Source organism: Sorex araneus, chromosome 11 (genome assembly GCF_027595985.1).
Source record: "Sorex araneus isolate mSorAra2 chromosome 11, mSorAra2.pri, whole genome shotgun sequence".
Classification (NCBI taxonomy): domain Eukaryota; kingdom Metazoa; phylum Chordata; class Mammalia; order Eulipotyphla; family Soricidae; genus Sorex; species Sorex araneus.
In genome coordinates this window covers 58,802,452-58,815,465 of record NC_073312.1, presented here as the reverse complement: position 1 = coordinate 58,815,465, position 13,014 = coordinate 58,802,452, and the positions used below count along the sequence as shown (strand labels likewise).

Genomic DNA, 13,014 nt, shown 5'->3' with positions numbered 1-13,014 from the left:
CCATCCCTCACCAGTGTACATTTTCCACCACCAATGTCCCCAATTTCCCTCCTGCCACTCTTCCCCCAACCTGTCTGTATGCCAGGCACTTTCCTTCTCTTTAACTCTGTCTGTTTCTGACTGTCTCTGTCTCTCTCCCTCTCCCTTTCTCCCTGTCTTATTCTCTCCCACTTTCCCATGCTCCTTTTAGGGTTTGCAATACAGATACTGAGAGGTTATGTTTGTTCCTTTACCTGCTTTGGGCACACAGTTCTTATCCAGAGTGATCATTTTCAACTCTCTTGTCATAGTAGTCCCTTTTCTATCCTAACTGCCTTCTTCCCGAGCACTAGAGGCAGGCTTCCGACTGTTGACAAATCCTTCTGGTCCTTGTTTCTACTGTCCTTGGGTCAAAATAGTTATAATTTGACTCTCGCTTCTATATTAGCTCTTGAATATCATGCTACCAAATAAGAAATTTTAGTATAAAATCATTTACAATATCGCTTCCCCGCCTTTTAGCTAAGATCAAATATAGTATAACAGCACATCATGGGATAATGTTTATGAGAATATACATATTACATACTAATTATACTAGCTGTATATAAGCTAACAGCGTACATCTAATTTATTTTTTGTTTAAATAGAAAATTTTCTTAATGTAATTGTCATTTAAATGTTTTTTTATTATAAATGTCTTAACCAGAAGTTAAGTTCAGCTTTAAGTTTCTGTGACTGAAATTCTTACTATTCAGTTAATTGTAAAAAGGATGATGGGAGAAATATTGAAAAATTCTATTTAAAATGAATTTACTTCCCAAATATAGCAATTTTATAATTTTGTTGTAATCCTAATGTTTTTCTTTTTATAGGAGTCTCCAGGTTTTTTCATAATGGATACTGTTTAAGAAGAGATGCTGTTGCTGCCAGTATTCGGAAGATTGAGAACATTCTGAAGTGGTTTGAAAGCCAGGAGCAGCTTAATTTTTATGCAAGTTCTTTACTCTTTGTTTATGAAGGTTCATCTCAACCAACTACTACAAAAATGAATGAAAGAACTTTGGCAGAAAAGATTTTGTCCAAAGGACAGCTCTCAGACACTGATGTACGAGAGTACAATAATAACTTTCATGTGTTCGGTTCCACAGCAAATGGAAAAATAGAGGCTACAGTAGGCAAAAACTTGTCCAAAATGTATGCTCGTCACAGGAAAATGTATCCAAAAAAACATCACAGTCAAACTTCAATGAAGGTTGAAAGCATTGAGCAAGACAATGGATGGAAAAGCATGTCACAGGAACATTTAAACGGAAATGTGCTCTCCCAACTGGAAAAAGTTTTCTACCATCTTCCCAGTGGTTGCCAAGAGATTGGAGACGTAGAAGTACGAATGATAGATTTTGCTCATGTATTCCCTGGCAACACAATAGATGAGGGATATATTTATGGTCTAAAGCATTTAATTACTGTACTGCAAAGTATTTTAGACAATTGAATGCTTTATTGAAGTCTTTGTAAAGAAAGGATAGGGCAATCATAATGAAGAGCAGGAGGTAATATCTCTGCACTTGTTATGCTATGTAAAAATTTGTATTGTGAGTCTATAGTTTATTTGTCTTTATACTTTTGGTAGGAGGGTTAACTTTTTTATAATCTTACTCAGGAAACCTAATTACTTGTTCATTAGAATACTATGAAGAGTAAAGAAACTTAGAAAGGTTGAGCAGGGAATGTGGTGGTACATGGCTTAAACATCTATTTGGCTCAAATAAAATGTGGGCCATTAAGTTATTAAGAGTTTAATTTTCTGTAGCCAATTTATTGTGACATTTCTGTCCACCAACCTTGACAATGAGCCATATTTAAAATCATTACATTATTAGAATACTTTCAAAAATCTAGAAAGCACAGGTATTGCTATGTCTGAAATGATTAAAACTGGAGAAAATTCTGCTCCAGGAAAAGATACCATTTAAGCTTTATATTAAAGGTTCAAACCAGCATATTAGAAGGTGCTTCTTAGTAAAATGATCTAGAATCACTGCATTCCAAGAATAGATTTCCCCTTATATTTCCATTTTAAGCATATTACAAAATTAAATTTCATGTAAAATGGATACAACAACAAAAGTCTTGAAATTAGTGTCACTATTCCTGCCAGGGTTAAAAAGAGAGCATATTTGTAAGGAACAAACTAGTTTTTCCTTTATAACCTTTCATTTGGGAGGAAATCAGTATATGTAGTATCTTATGAAAAGTATTATAAACTATACTTTTACTAACTGCTGCTTCAAAAAGGTGGATGATTGAAGTTTTGTCTTATTTCTTAAGGAACTTCTGAGGATTTTTTTCCTTTAAAATTTTATTTATTTAAATGTCCCATTTAGTTAAGCAGTAGTATAAATGTATGTTGCCAAAATAATGTTTCTCAAAATTCTAGTATGCAGTAAAGGACAATATTCAAAATTGTATTATTAAAAATGCTATGTTTAAATTATTGCATCATTAGTTTGGTGATCTAAATTTGCTTCTTTTTTCACTCAGACTCTGAAACAGTTTATGTCCTATTTCAAGAAAGAAATTATAATTTCTTAGAGGGGAGAGTAATGCTGTTTTTCAAAAGAATTAGATTCTTTGGTGTTACCTACATTTCAAATTCACTATTTTAAAAAAAAACTAGTAATTTTTTTCCAGAAACATTTCAAACTTTGATTTAAATTTGCAGATATTTCGGTGCTTGATGATCACTTGCACTTTGATTCACTTAATAATACATCAAATTAGAAATAAGTTTTACCATAGTCCTAGGAAATGTTTCAGAATTGTGAAGTATTAGACTGTCATTCTCATTTTTTACCCTAAAGTTGCAAATAAAACTTTTGAATTAAGCACTTTGTTGTTATGGAGGAAAGTATGACAGTTTTTTTCTTCTCACCTTTCCAATCCTGTCTGGGGCACTTAGTGAATTATCTGAATACAAATTAAAGTACCAAATGGCTTAAGAATTCTATGCTTAGTCAAGTCTATTAAACGGGAATAACTTAAAAAATATATATGTATCTTGTTGCAGAATTTAGCAAAGTTTTGTTTATTATTTTATTGACTCTTTTCTATTGGGTCGTTGTATTTTTCTCTACTGCTAAGTTGGTTTTAGTTGTAGCTTTTTTCTGAGACATATTTTGACTCATTAATAATTGCATTTTTCAGTTCTTATTTTTCTTCTACAATATAGACTTTTGTTGTTATTTGAATGGTGATTCAACAGGTCTTAAACTCAAATAATTAAACACTTTAATCTTAACTATTAAAGAGCCTTTTTTGTATGGGATGGTAACAGCTGTGTACATCAAATTTAATAAAAAGTATTACCAGATATTTTGCACATTTTAGCTCAATAAAGTCTGAATCAACTGTTCCAGATTTTTTTAATCCATATTTGGAAAAAGGGTTTTGTAAAATCAGTGTCTTACCTTTTTACAGTAGATTATGTTTTATTGTAATAAAACAAGCTCTTTTATCTTTTGTTTTTCAGGGATGGGATTAACATTTAATTCTGTTTGTTTACATTTTTATCACTGTTGTCCAATGTCATTTTATGTTTCATATGGCTATTTTACTATCTAATCCAGTGATTTAACGTTATGCTGAAATTTACCAATGCGGGGATGAAAGATCACTATTCATGAAGCATATATAAACATGTAAATGTTTACATCATAAGCATAGTTTGGGTTAAAAGGATTATCATAGTTTCCCCTCTCCCATAGGAACTGTAATGGTTTTAGGGTATTTCTTAGGGAACACATTCATGAAAAGAAAATTGTGTCTAGTAAATAATACATTTCTCAATAAAAATTTAAATTGTAAAATAGTTTTATAATAAATATTTACATTAATTGATATTTTAATATGGATAAAGGTTGCATAGATTCAAATAAATTAAAATTGATAAATGCTAAGTATTTTATCTAAGTAGTTTTTCAAGAAACAGTTGTGAAAATACATATTAAATGGCTCTAACACGGAGCTCTTATTTTCAACTCAGTATTCATTATTATTTGTTTTATGTGTCTGAAAAGACTGCTATGTTTCTTTACACTACAATTTGCTGTTGTGGGACTTGAGATTGTACTCAGGCGAGTGAGAACTTTTTCTGAAATTTGATTGTGTATATTTGCTATGGTATGATTTTCAAGATGATGTTCTTAATTTCATCTCTATAGCAACTATGTATCAACATTATGACATTCAAGGGATTAATTTCCAGAGATAGTCCAGTTGTAATTTTGTTTCACTCAACCAGAGAACAGTTGTTTCTAGGATTCTGGATATTATAGAAAATGTAGGTGGAAGAAAATGGTAGAGCAGTGGGAGATTTTTGTCTGAAATGACAGTTTTATCCACTATCTTAAACATTGTCTTAATTTTAATACCATTTTTCTCTTAACTGTTTGGGAAAGCTTACTTTGCTTTAAAAATTGTTTACAATGCTTTATATTTATCTTCCTCACCCAGTGCCTTTAACTATGATTTGGTATATTTGTAACCTTATTTATCCACCTCTTACATTATATAGTGTTTTCACATACTAGATTTCCTTTACAAATTGTTAATTTGGTCATGTAAAGAGGTAGCAATTGTCTATTAATGCTTTGGAAAAGGGAGTAGTGTTGCCTACGGAGACCGGGCTTCCTAGTTTATTCAGAAGTACGTACTGGATATGTCTACCACATGCCATTTATATAGCCCCTGGATATACAGTTGTAACCAGACAAGTCCCTAACCACTCTCCAGTGTTCTGTCTAAATGGGATGGGAACAAAATTAAAATATATTGAGAAATACGAGTTTAAGGATAGTAAAGTTAACATTGGAATTTGTGTGAAATCTAATGATGATTTGAGATGAAGCAATTTGCAATATGTTAAAGAAGTTAAGAACACAGCGTTATTATCTCTGTTTGACTTCTAAGTTTAGGTAGTAAGTATAGTTAGCGTTAAAAGGCCTTAATTTTTATTATTGTTAAAGGTACGTTTACTTAGACTATCCATTTAGTGTAGTGTTTTAACACAACATTACTGTGAAAAGCATTCCAATACATATTCACAAGCAAATTACTGCACAGTTTTAAAAAATTGTACTTAACAGTTTATTACAAATATAGTCCTCTTTAAATGGCATTTTAAATTTGGTAATGGACTAAGAAATTTCTTTTTGACTTCAAGTGATTGTATTGTTACTTTAAATAATTGATGATAATATTTTAGGAAGGTTTTGAGTTTAAATTTTTATTTTGCTAGCATCTAGTTAGAGGAAAAATTAAGACTCATGCAACTAAACACATTAAAGTATACTTTATAAGAAATTTAAAAATTATTCAATTTTGACATAATTGAGGTTAAATTTTGGCCTGGTGTTCACTTACAGTATATAATAACAAGTGAAATAGTCTTAAGTATGATGTATGATGCACCTGCATATAAATGAAAATGGTGTGCACAGAGACACTTTACTATGGGAGCTGTACTGGAAGATTTACGAAAGCATGTGAAATTGCACCTAAAATTGTGTTCTTAGTGACTATGCTAAATGTATTGTACTTGATGAATGAATGTATTTAGTCTAGTCAGAGTTACTTTGTGTTAAGTGTCTAATGTTTCTTTTTAAAAAAGATATATGTTTGTAATTTGTACAATTGGGGGATATCCGTGGACTGCAGGGGTTATTGTCAATGTGTGATTTGTGTTTTTATTTTATAGAATCATCTAATGTGATATACCAATTTTTATAAGTGATATTTAGATAATTCTAATAACTGTATATTTGACACCCTATTAAAATGTTTTGCATTGGACCTTTTCTTTCATTAATTGTATTATGCTAATAAACCCATAGTAGTTACTAAGTAGCATTATTCAACACAATTTAAGTACATGTTAGGTACTGGAAATGAAATCAAATTAATGATTCATAGTTAATTAGGATAATAAAAACATAGAAAAGAATTGGTACATAGATATTTTTATATATGAATATTTTTATAAGATACTTCCCGTTTTCCATAATTCCCACACCATATTTGATGGAGTTCAGACAGTAGGCAACAAGTCATAGAAAGTAATATATATGTGCATATATATATTATATGTGTATGTATATATATATATGCATATATATACACACACACATACCTCTCGGAGCCCGGCGAGCTACCAAAAGTATCCCACCCTCACGGGCACAACCTTGCAGCTACCCATGGCATATTCGATATGCCAAAGACAGTGACGATAGATCTTATTCCCCTGACCCTGAAAGAGCCTCCAGTTGGAAAAGATGAGTAAAGAGAGGCTGTTAAAATCTCAGAGCTGGGATGAATAGAGGCATTACTGGTGCCAGCTCCAATAAATCAACGAGCAACGGGATGAAAGTGATACTGTGATTTTCATATCAAATGGACTACAGTCTTTGAAATCAACCTAATAGAAATGGAGTATGGAGATACTGATTTTGCTTTGAAAATAATAGACTTTAATTTTAAAACAGGTCAGTTAATATATTTATTTGGCTTTCGAGCCACACCCAGCGGTGCTCGGGCTTTCTCCTGGCTTTGTGTCCAGTGGTTGCTCCTGGTGGTGCTCAGGGGATCATGTTTAATGCTGGGGATTGTGCTCAGGTCTGCAACGTGCAAGGCAAACGTCCTAGCTGCTATACCAATATCTGGCCTGCTAAGATATTTTGACGTGCGGTTGTTTAATCAGTGACTAAGCTTTTCATGTTTGTTAACTTCAAAGAGGACACTCTTGAATAGCTTTACCAGACACTTTGAAGATTTTGAAAAGAGAAATTGCGTGTCTTCAGCCTGTCCAAATGAGCAGTTTCAGTTCTCATAGCATATAAGAGGAAAAGAAGTGTGATTTATAGCCCAACAATTGTACATTAATGTAGTCATTTTTCTTAAGCCATCTCTTTGACAGTTTCTTTTCTTAAGACTGTCTACTGAAAATAATGGATATTCCCCTCACTATAGTCTCGTTACATCTAAGAGAACTGAATAATGACTAGAGTGTTAGTAAAAGTGGCCTGGAAGCTTGCCTTGTATGTGGCTGAGCTGGTTCGATTCCCAGAACCCTAGCTTCTTTAGCATCAGGGAAGATTGCAGCCACCCAGGAGAGCACTGTGAATTATTCTTTGAGTCCTTTACACAGATTTATAAGAACTTAATCTGGATTACTGTGGGCTCCTGTCAGATGAGTGTATATGGATGATAATCTTTCGTCTCAGGAAACAGCTAGATTAACCTTTGTCCCCTTTAGTATCTAGAGGAGAAATCAAGTAATGGAACAATATGTTCCATAAACACTGACACTACCACTGATATATCATTGAAACCTCATATCATTCCTTCAGCTTCCTGGTACAGTGAGTCAGTTGTACCTATGGTTATTACAGATATATTAAAATTCCAATAGATAGTCCACTAGTTTATATATTTAACTTATTTGAGGGATGAGAATGGAGACATTCAAGGAGCTCTCAGAAGGCCGAGGGTTTTTCCTGGAAAGTCTTGGCCAACTGGGCTAGTAATTTATTTCTTAATTTAAATTAATTTTTTTTGAAGCAAGGCAGTTTATTGAAACATTTTGAGAGATGTGAGGGGAGGAAAAGGGAGATGTGTGTTCAAGAGAACATAAGCTTCTCCAGAGTGGAGATAGGTAAGCAAAGACAGAAAGCAAGTGAGGTACATGTTCAAGGGAGAACACAGGCTTGACAAGAAACCCTGTTTATTTGCTTATTTGATTTTGGGGCCTAAGGTTGACAACTGATTTTTCACTCGGGGATCACTCCAGGCAGGCTTGGGGATCATATGGTTGCTGAAGATTTAAGCTGTCGGCCATGAGCAAGGCAAATGCCCTGCCGACAGTATTATTAATATTCACACCCTGGGCTAACAGTTTAATGAGGGCCCAAGGGTCCTGTGGTGCTAGGGAACCACTTTGGTGGTGCTTGAGGGCCTCCAGATTTGCAGTTGGTGATGCTTAGTAAGCCTAACTAGGGTCAGTTACATGGAAAGTATGTGCCTTAACCACTGGAGTATCCTACAGCCCCTTGGCCACTGACATAATGTGCACTAAGTGATTTAGGGCAAACCAGTTTTTGACACTGGACCAACTTTCCAAAATATTTGTGAGAAAGTAGCTTTTAGTCATTGATGTTACCTTTATTCAATATTTTCCCTTTTGCCTCTTTTTGTTGCTGCCTTGGTGACCTGGTTTTGCACACACTTGGGCAGAGGAGATTGCAGGCTCTGAGGCTCTCAGACAGCAGTTGTGGATCTGAGGCTCTCAAACAGCAGTGTTGTTGGATAGTGTTCAAGCATGTGAACTGGTGTCAGGAATACTGAATTTGTGCTGCCAGCTTGCAAGTAGGTCTCAACTAATGATCAGTCCCCCAGATCCTTGAAAGAATGTTTTGAATCATGTTTCTCATGTTTGCACCTGATACCCCACCCTCAACAAAAGAAAGGATAAAAGCATCATGTTTTTGACCAGCAGGTCCAAGTTACTTTGCAAAAAATAGTTGCCTATATTCAGTAAGAATTATTTCGGGAGGTGGGGGCAGGGGAATTCATTTATGCACTGTAGCACTGTTCCATTGTTCATCGGTTTGCTCAAGATAATGGGTTATGGGAGTTGGGTTTCAAAGAAGGATTTTGTTCCTTGGAAAATTGGTAAGAGCAAGACAAATATACTGGATAAACTAAGATAAAACAGAATAAAACTGGAGCTTTGCTATCAAATATACATACATATTTCAAAATGGAAACAATCTTGATGTCAATAGAATATCCAGACTACAGACTATAAGCAACATGTAGGATTTGAGACACTACTCTGTCACTGTCACTATCATCCCATTGCTCATCATTTTGCTTGAACGGGCACCAGTAACTTCTCCATTGTGAGACTTGTTACTGTTTTTGGCATATCAAATACACCACAGGGAGCTTGCCAGGCTCTGCCCTGAAGGCGAGATACTCTAAGTAGCTTGCTGGGCTCTCTGAGAGGGGTGGAAGAATTGAACCCAGGTTGACCTCGTGCAAGGCAAACGCCCTACCCGCTGTGCTATCGAACTATAGAGGTATTAGGATGGATAGGATACTTGCCTTGCAGGAAGTCGACCTGGGTTTGATCCCTGACACTGTATATGGTACCCTTAGCACTAATAGGAGTGATCCCTGCGCACAGAGCACCACCAGGAGTAACCCCTGAGTAATATCAGGTGTGGCCCCCAAACCAAAACAGTACAGAGATATATTGCTACTGGAGATGTTACTAGAGAACTGATATCTACTCATAAGGGAATGAAATAAAGATTTGAAGTACTCTCAAGCATATTTGACTATTAAAAAATCAGTTTTCTTTTATCATAACATAAACTAAACTTACATATTTTTAAAGTACACTTTGATTTTTTGTTTGTGTGTGTTTGTATTTTTGTTTTTGGTGAGAATGTTAAATAGTATAAATGCAGTGATCTCTAACTTAGTAGCCTCTAGTTTACTTAAAATATTTTGAACTTCCATTATTGATTGCACTACTGCAAAATCATCAAATTACATCAGTTAAAAAATATTAAATTGAAATTGAACAAGAATAGAAAAATTTAGATTGTATTTCTGCATATAGGTTAAATGTATATCCATATATATTAAAATATATTTTCATATATGTTAAAACTTCCATATATCTTAAAATGAAGAAATAAGCTGCTTATTTCTTTATAATTTACAATTTTAAAATTGTAAAGCAAATTTACAATTTTATGATGAGCATATTTTCAGCTGTCTTGTCTTGCAATTATTTAATTTCTCTACTGTCTTTTTCGTATATTTCTCTATTTATTTTATTTTATTTTATTTTTTTGATTTTTGGGTCACACCCAGCGATGCTCAGGGGTTACTCCTGGCTTTGCACTCAGGAATTACTCCTGGCGGTGCTTGGGGGACCATATGGGATGCCGGGGATCGAACCCAGGTCGGCCGCGTGCAAGGCGAACGCCCTACTCGCTGTGCTATCTCTCCGGCCCATCTCTATTTATTTTAAAAGCACTAAAAAAAATTGTATCTCTTTTCCCCTCTTTAATACAATGGACCACAACTGTCAAAGGAAAAAAAAAGAAGGGTAGATGGATAGAGTCATGGATTAGACTTTATTTTTACATATTTATTTTGGGGATAATTGGGGTATGTTCAGTGACACTCAGGGTTTACTGGCTTTGTGTCTCAGTGGTCCCTCTCTGCGGTGCTTAGTGGGAGAGACTATATGCAGTAAAAGGGATTCAACTGGGGTTGATCACATGCAAACAAGTGCCTTAACCCCTGTTCTATCTACAGTCATACCCAGCATGGAACCATGCAGCGTGGGAGGTCAAACCTAGCACTCCTTCATGTAGAGTATCCATGACAGCTCTTTGAGTCATCTCTCAGACCTGATAAAATCTTTCTGAGGAAACCAACTTTGAAGTAAGACCAAATTTGTAAGATACTCAGCCATGTTTTAGGTTCTACAGTCTGGATCCGCTCCTGCCTATGCACTAGCATCAGAAGGTACAACAGAAATAAGTATGACTCTAGCTTCAAGTATGCATGACTTACCAGAGAGGTAGAGGCACAGGCAGATAAAGTTAGTGTTTGAGCCCACTTTTCCAGATGAGGAAATTTAGGCCATGTCTCATTAACATCACCTAATGACATGTAGTCAGTGTTAGACCAAAGATTTGGGTCCAGACCTGATGGAGGGTCTTCCTTCTCTCCTTGGACCAATTCTCTCTCTTCTCTATATTTGAAAACACACAATTTGTTTATCTTTTAGTGACACAAAGCTCAAAAAAATCCCGTCATCAAAGGCAGTCTTTAATTTCTCTACATATTCTTGTGGAACACTCCTTCATACTCATCCCCCACCCATATATAACTGGTATTGTCTCTCTGTAGTAGAATTTTTTTTCTTTTGTACAAAAGGAGGAAAAAAATCTGGACTTATTAATAAGCTTGGATTTCATTAGCTGAACAAATAGGATTAATTCTATTCAATGATAAGATAAATAGAAGTGGTCCCAAGAGGTAGAAGGAAATTTACTGGGAAAGGGATAATTGCTGTATCATCAGTCTTGATAGTGATTGTCAGTACACAAATTTTTGTCAGAGCTCTAGGAACTTTTTGAATGATTGCATTTTTTACAGAATCTATATTTCAATAAAGTTGACTAAAATCAGCAACAGAAAGAGAGGTAATTCCAATTGTCTTATCACAATTACTTCTGCAAAACCAGTTCTTTTTGTTTTCATGGAAACTATTCGGTAAAGCTCTGGCAGTAAACAGTATAACTGAAAGCAGTTTACTGTTTTCCTTATCTCAGCTATATATTTTTAGGATATTTCGGTTTTAATATCCTTTGCTAGAATTTTGGATTGTCATTCATCAGTTATTACAAGAGACCAAGTCAGAAGGCAATACATTTAAATTTAGTGCTTTCTAAGAATTTGTGCACTTAAATTTTTTTTAAATATAAGTAAATTACAAAATTTACTCTTCCTTTACCTAGAAAGGGTTAGTTACTAAATTAGAAAAAAAAGTGTCTTTTCTCATGAACTATGTTTTTATATGATCGCTCTAGATATTTTACAAAATATGTTTGTACTAACCTGTGGTTTAAAGAGGACAAGAAGCAGCCACTATTCGCGGGACGAGGGGGGGAAAAATAGAAAAGTTATGTAACAAACAGCAGGACTTAATATCTCTACATTCTCAGCAATGGAGAGCCATCAAATGCTTCCTTGACAGTGGGACTGTCTTTTCTTTTTTGGGGGGAATCCCTAGCAACAATAGTGAGTTATGTGTTGAAACATGGACTGTAACCAAGATAAAGCATCAACGAAGTGAAACTTATCACTTACAAGGGCGGGGACTGGGGGGGCGGGAGGGGGCGGGAGGTATAATGGGGTGGTTGGTGATGGAATATGGGCACGGGTGAAGGGAAGGGTGTTTGAGTATTGTATAACTGACATAATCCTGAGAACTATGTAACCCTCCACATGGTGATTCAATAAAACTTAAATTAAAAAAAAAAAAGAAGCAGCCACTATTTATTGTGGACTGACCAATCCCAGAGGCAGTACTTTAAATGCTTTTTTTAAGGGGTGGTTGGGGAGGGACTTCCAAGTGATGCTCAGGAGATTCTCAGCCAACCTGACTGTTGGTTCAATGGAAGGTGTGGTGTGGTGCAGCTCAGGCCTTGTAGTGTGGCGATTACCTGAGCCACCCTGAAAGTGCTCAGGAGCTTCCAGAACCACATCTGGTGGTAGTTTAGGGCTTCCAGGGATGTGTCTAGAGATGCTTGATGTTCCATATAGTGCTGGGACCAAAATCCAGAACAAGCGTATGCTGGGAATGTGCTCTAACTACCAGCCCTTAATCCCCATCTATTGTTTCTTTTTCAGGGGAGTGGGCAAATGCAGTCCCCATGACTCCAAATTATGCACTTGCATTTCCAACATTTGGGGAAATCGCAGAGATCAGCACATCCAGTGTGTAATGGATAAGCCTTGTCCTGGGAAAACCACCTTTGTGATCATGTTATCTCCCCTGCCAGGTCAGTATCTCCAATATGTTTCAACTCACTAGCTATTCAGCTATCAAATAATTAGAAATGGAAGGGTCTGGAGAGATAACACCATGGGCAGGGCAGTTACCTTGCATGTGGCCGATTCGAATTTAATCCCCAGCTCTTCATATGGTCTGTGTGCCCCACAGGAGTGAGAGCAGAGCCCCAGGAATAAGCCCCAAAATCAAATTCAAACAAACAGATGAGAATTCCAAAACACACAATTAGAAGCATATTCACAATCTCAGCTACACTAGAGTTGTGGCCATTCCAAGAAGATTTAGAAGAAAATATAATTTCCTTCCTGGTGTTCTCCAATTTAGTTACTGTTGCCACCATCTTTCCAGTTGTCCCAGAAACAAAACTTGAA

At 35.5% G+C, this 13,014-nt stretch overlaps 1 protein-coding gene and 1 non-coding gene across 4 annotated transcripts in view; one reads left to right on the top strand and one right to left on the bottom strand.

Moving 5' to 3' along the window:
- The window catches only part of IPMK (inositol polyphosphate multikinase), a 33,458-nt gene extending 27,623 nt beyond the window's left edge, over positions 1–5,835 (top strand). For all 3 annotated transcript variants that reach the window (XM_004607521.2, XM_055119446.1, XM_055119445.1), the window contains exon 6: positions 855–5,835. In XM_004607521.2, the coding sequence (XP_004607578.1) occupies positions 855–1,477 (623 nt within the window). In that variant the 3' untranslated portion in view covers positions 1,478–5,835. The remainder of the gene's footprint in view (positions 1–854) is intronic.
- A 6,642-nt stretch (positions 5,836–12,477) lies between these two features.
- LOC129399522 (U1 spliceosomal RNA) lies at positions 12,478–12,640 on the bottom strand. The gene has a single exon (XR_008627154.1). It is a non-coding gene; the product is annotated as a U1 spliceosomal RNA (small nuclear RNA).
- Positions 12,641–13,014: the final 374 nt, after the last annotated feature.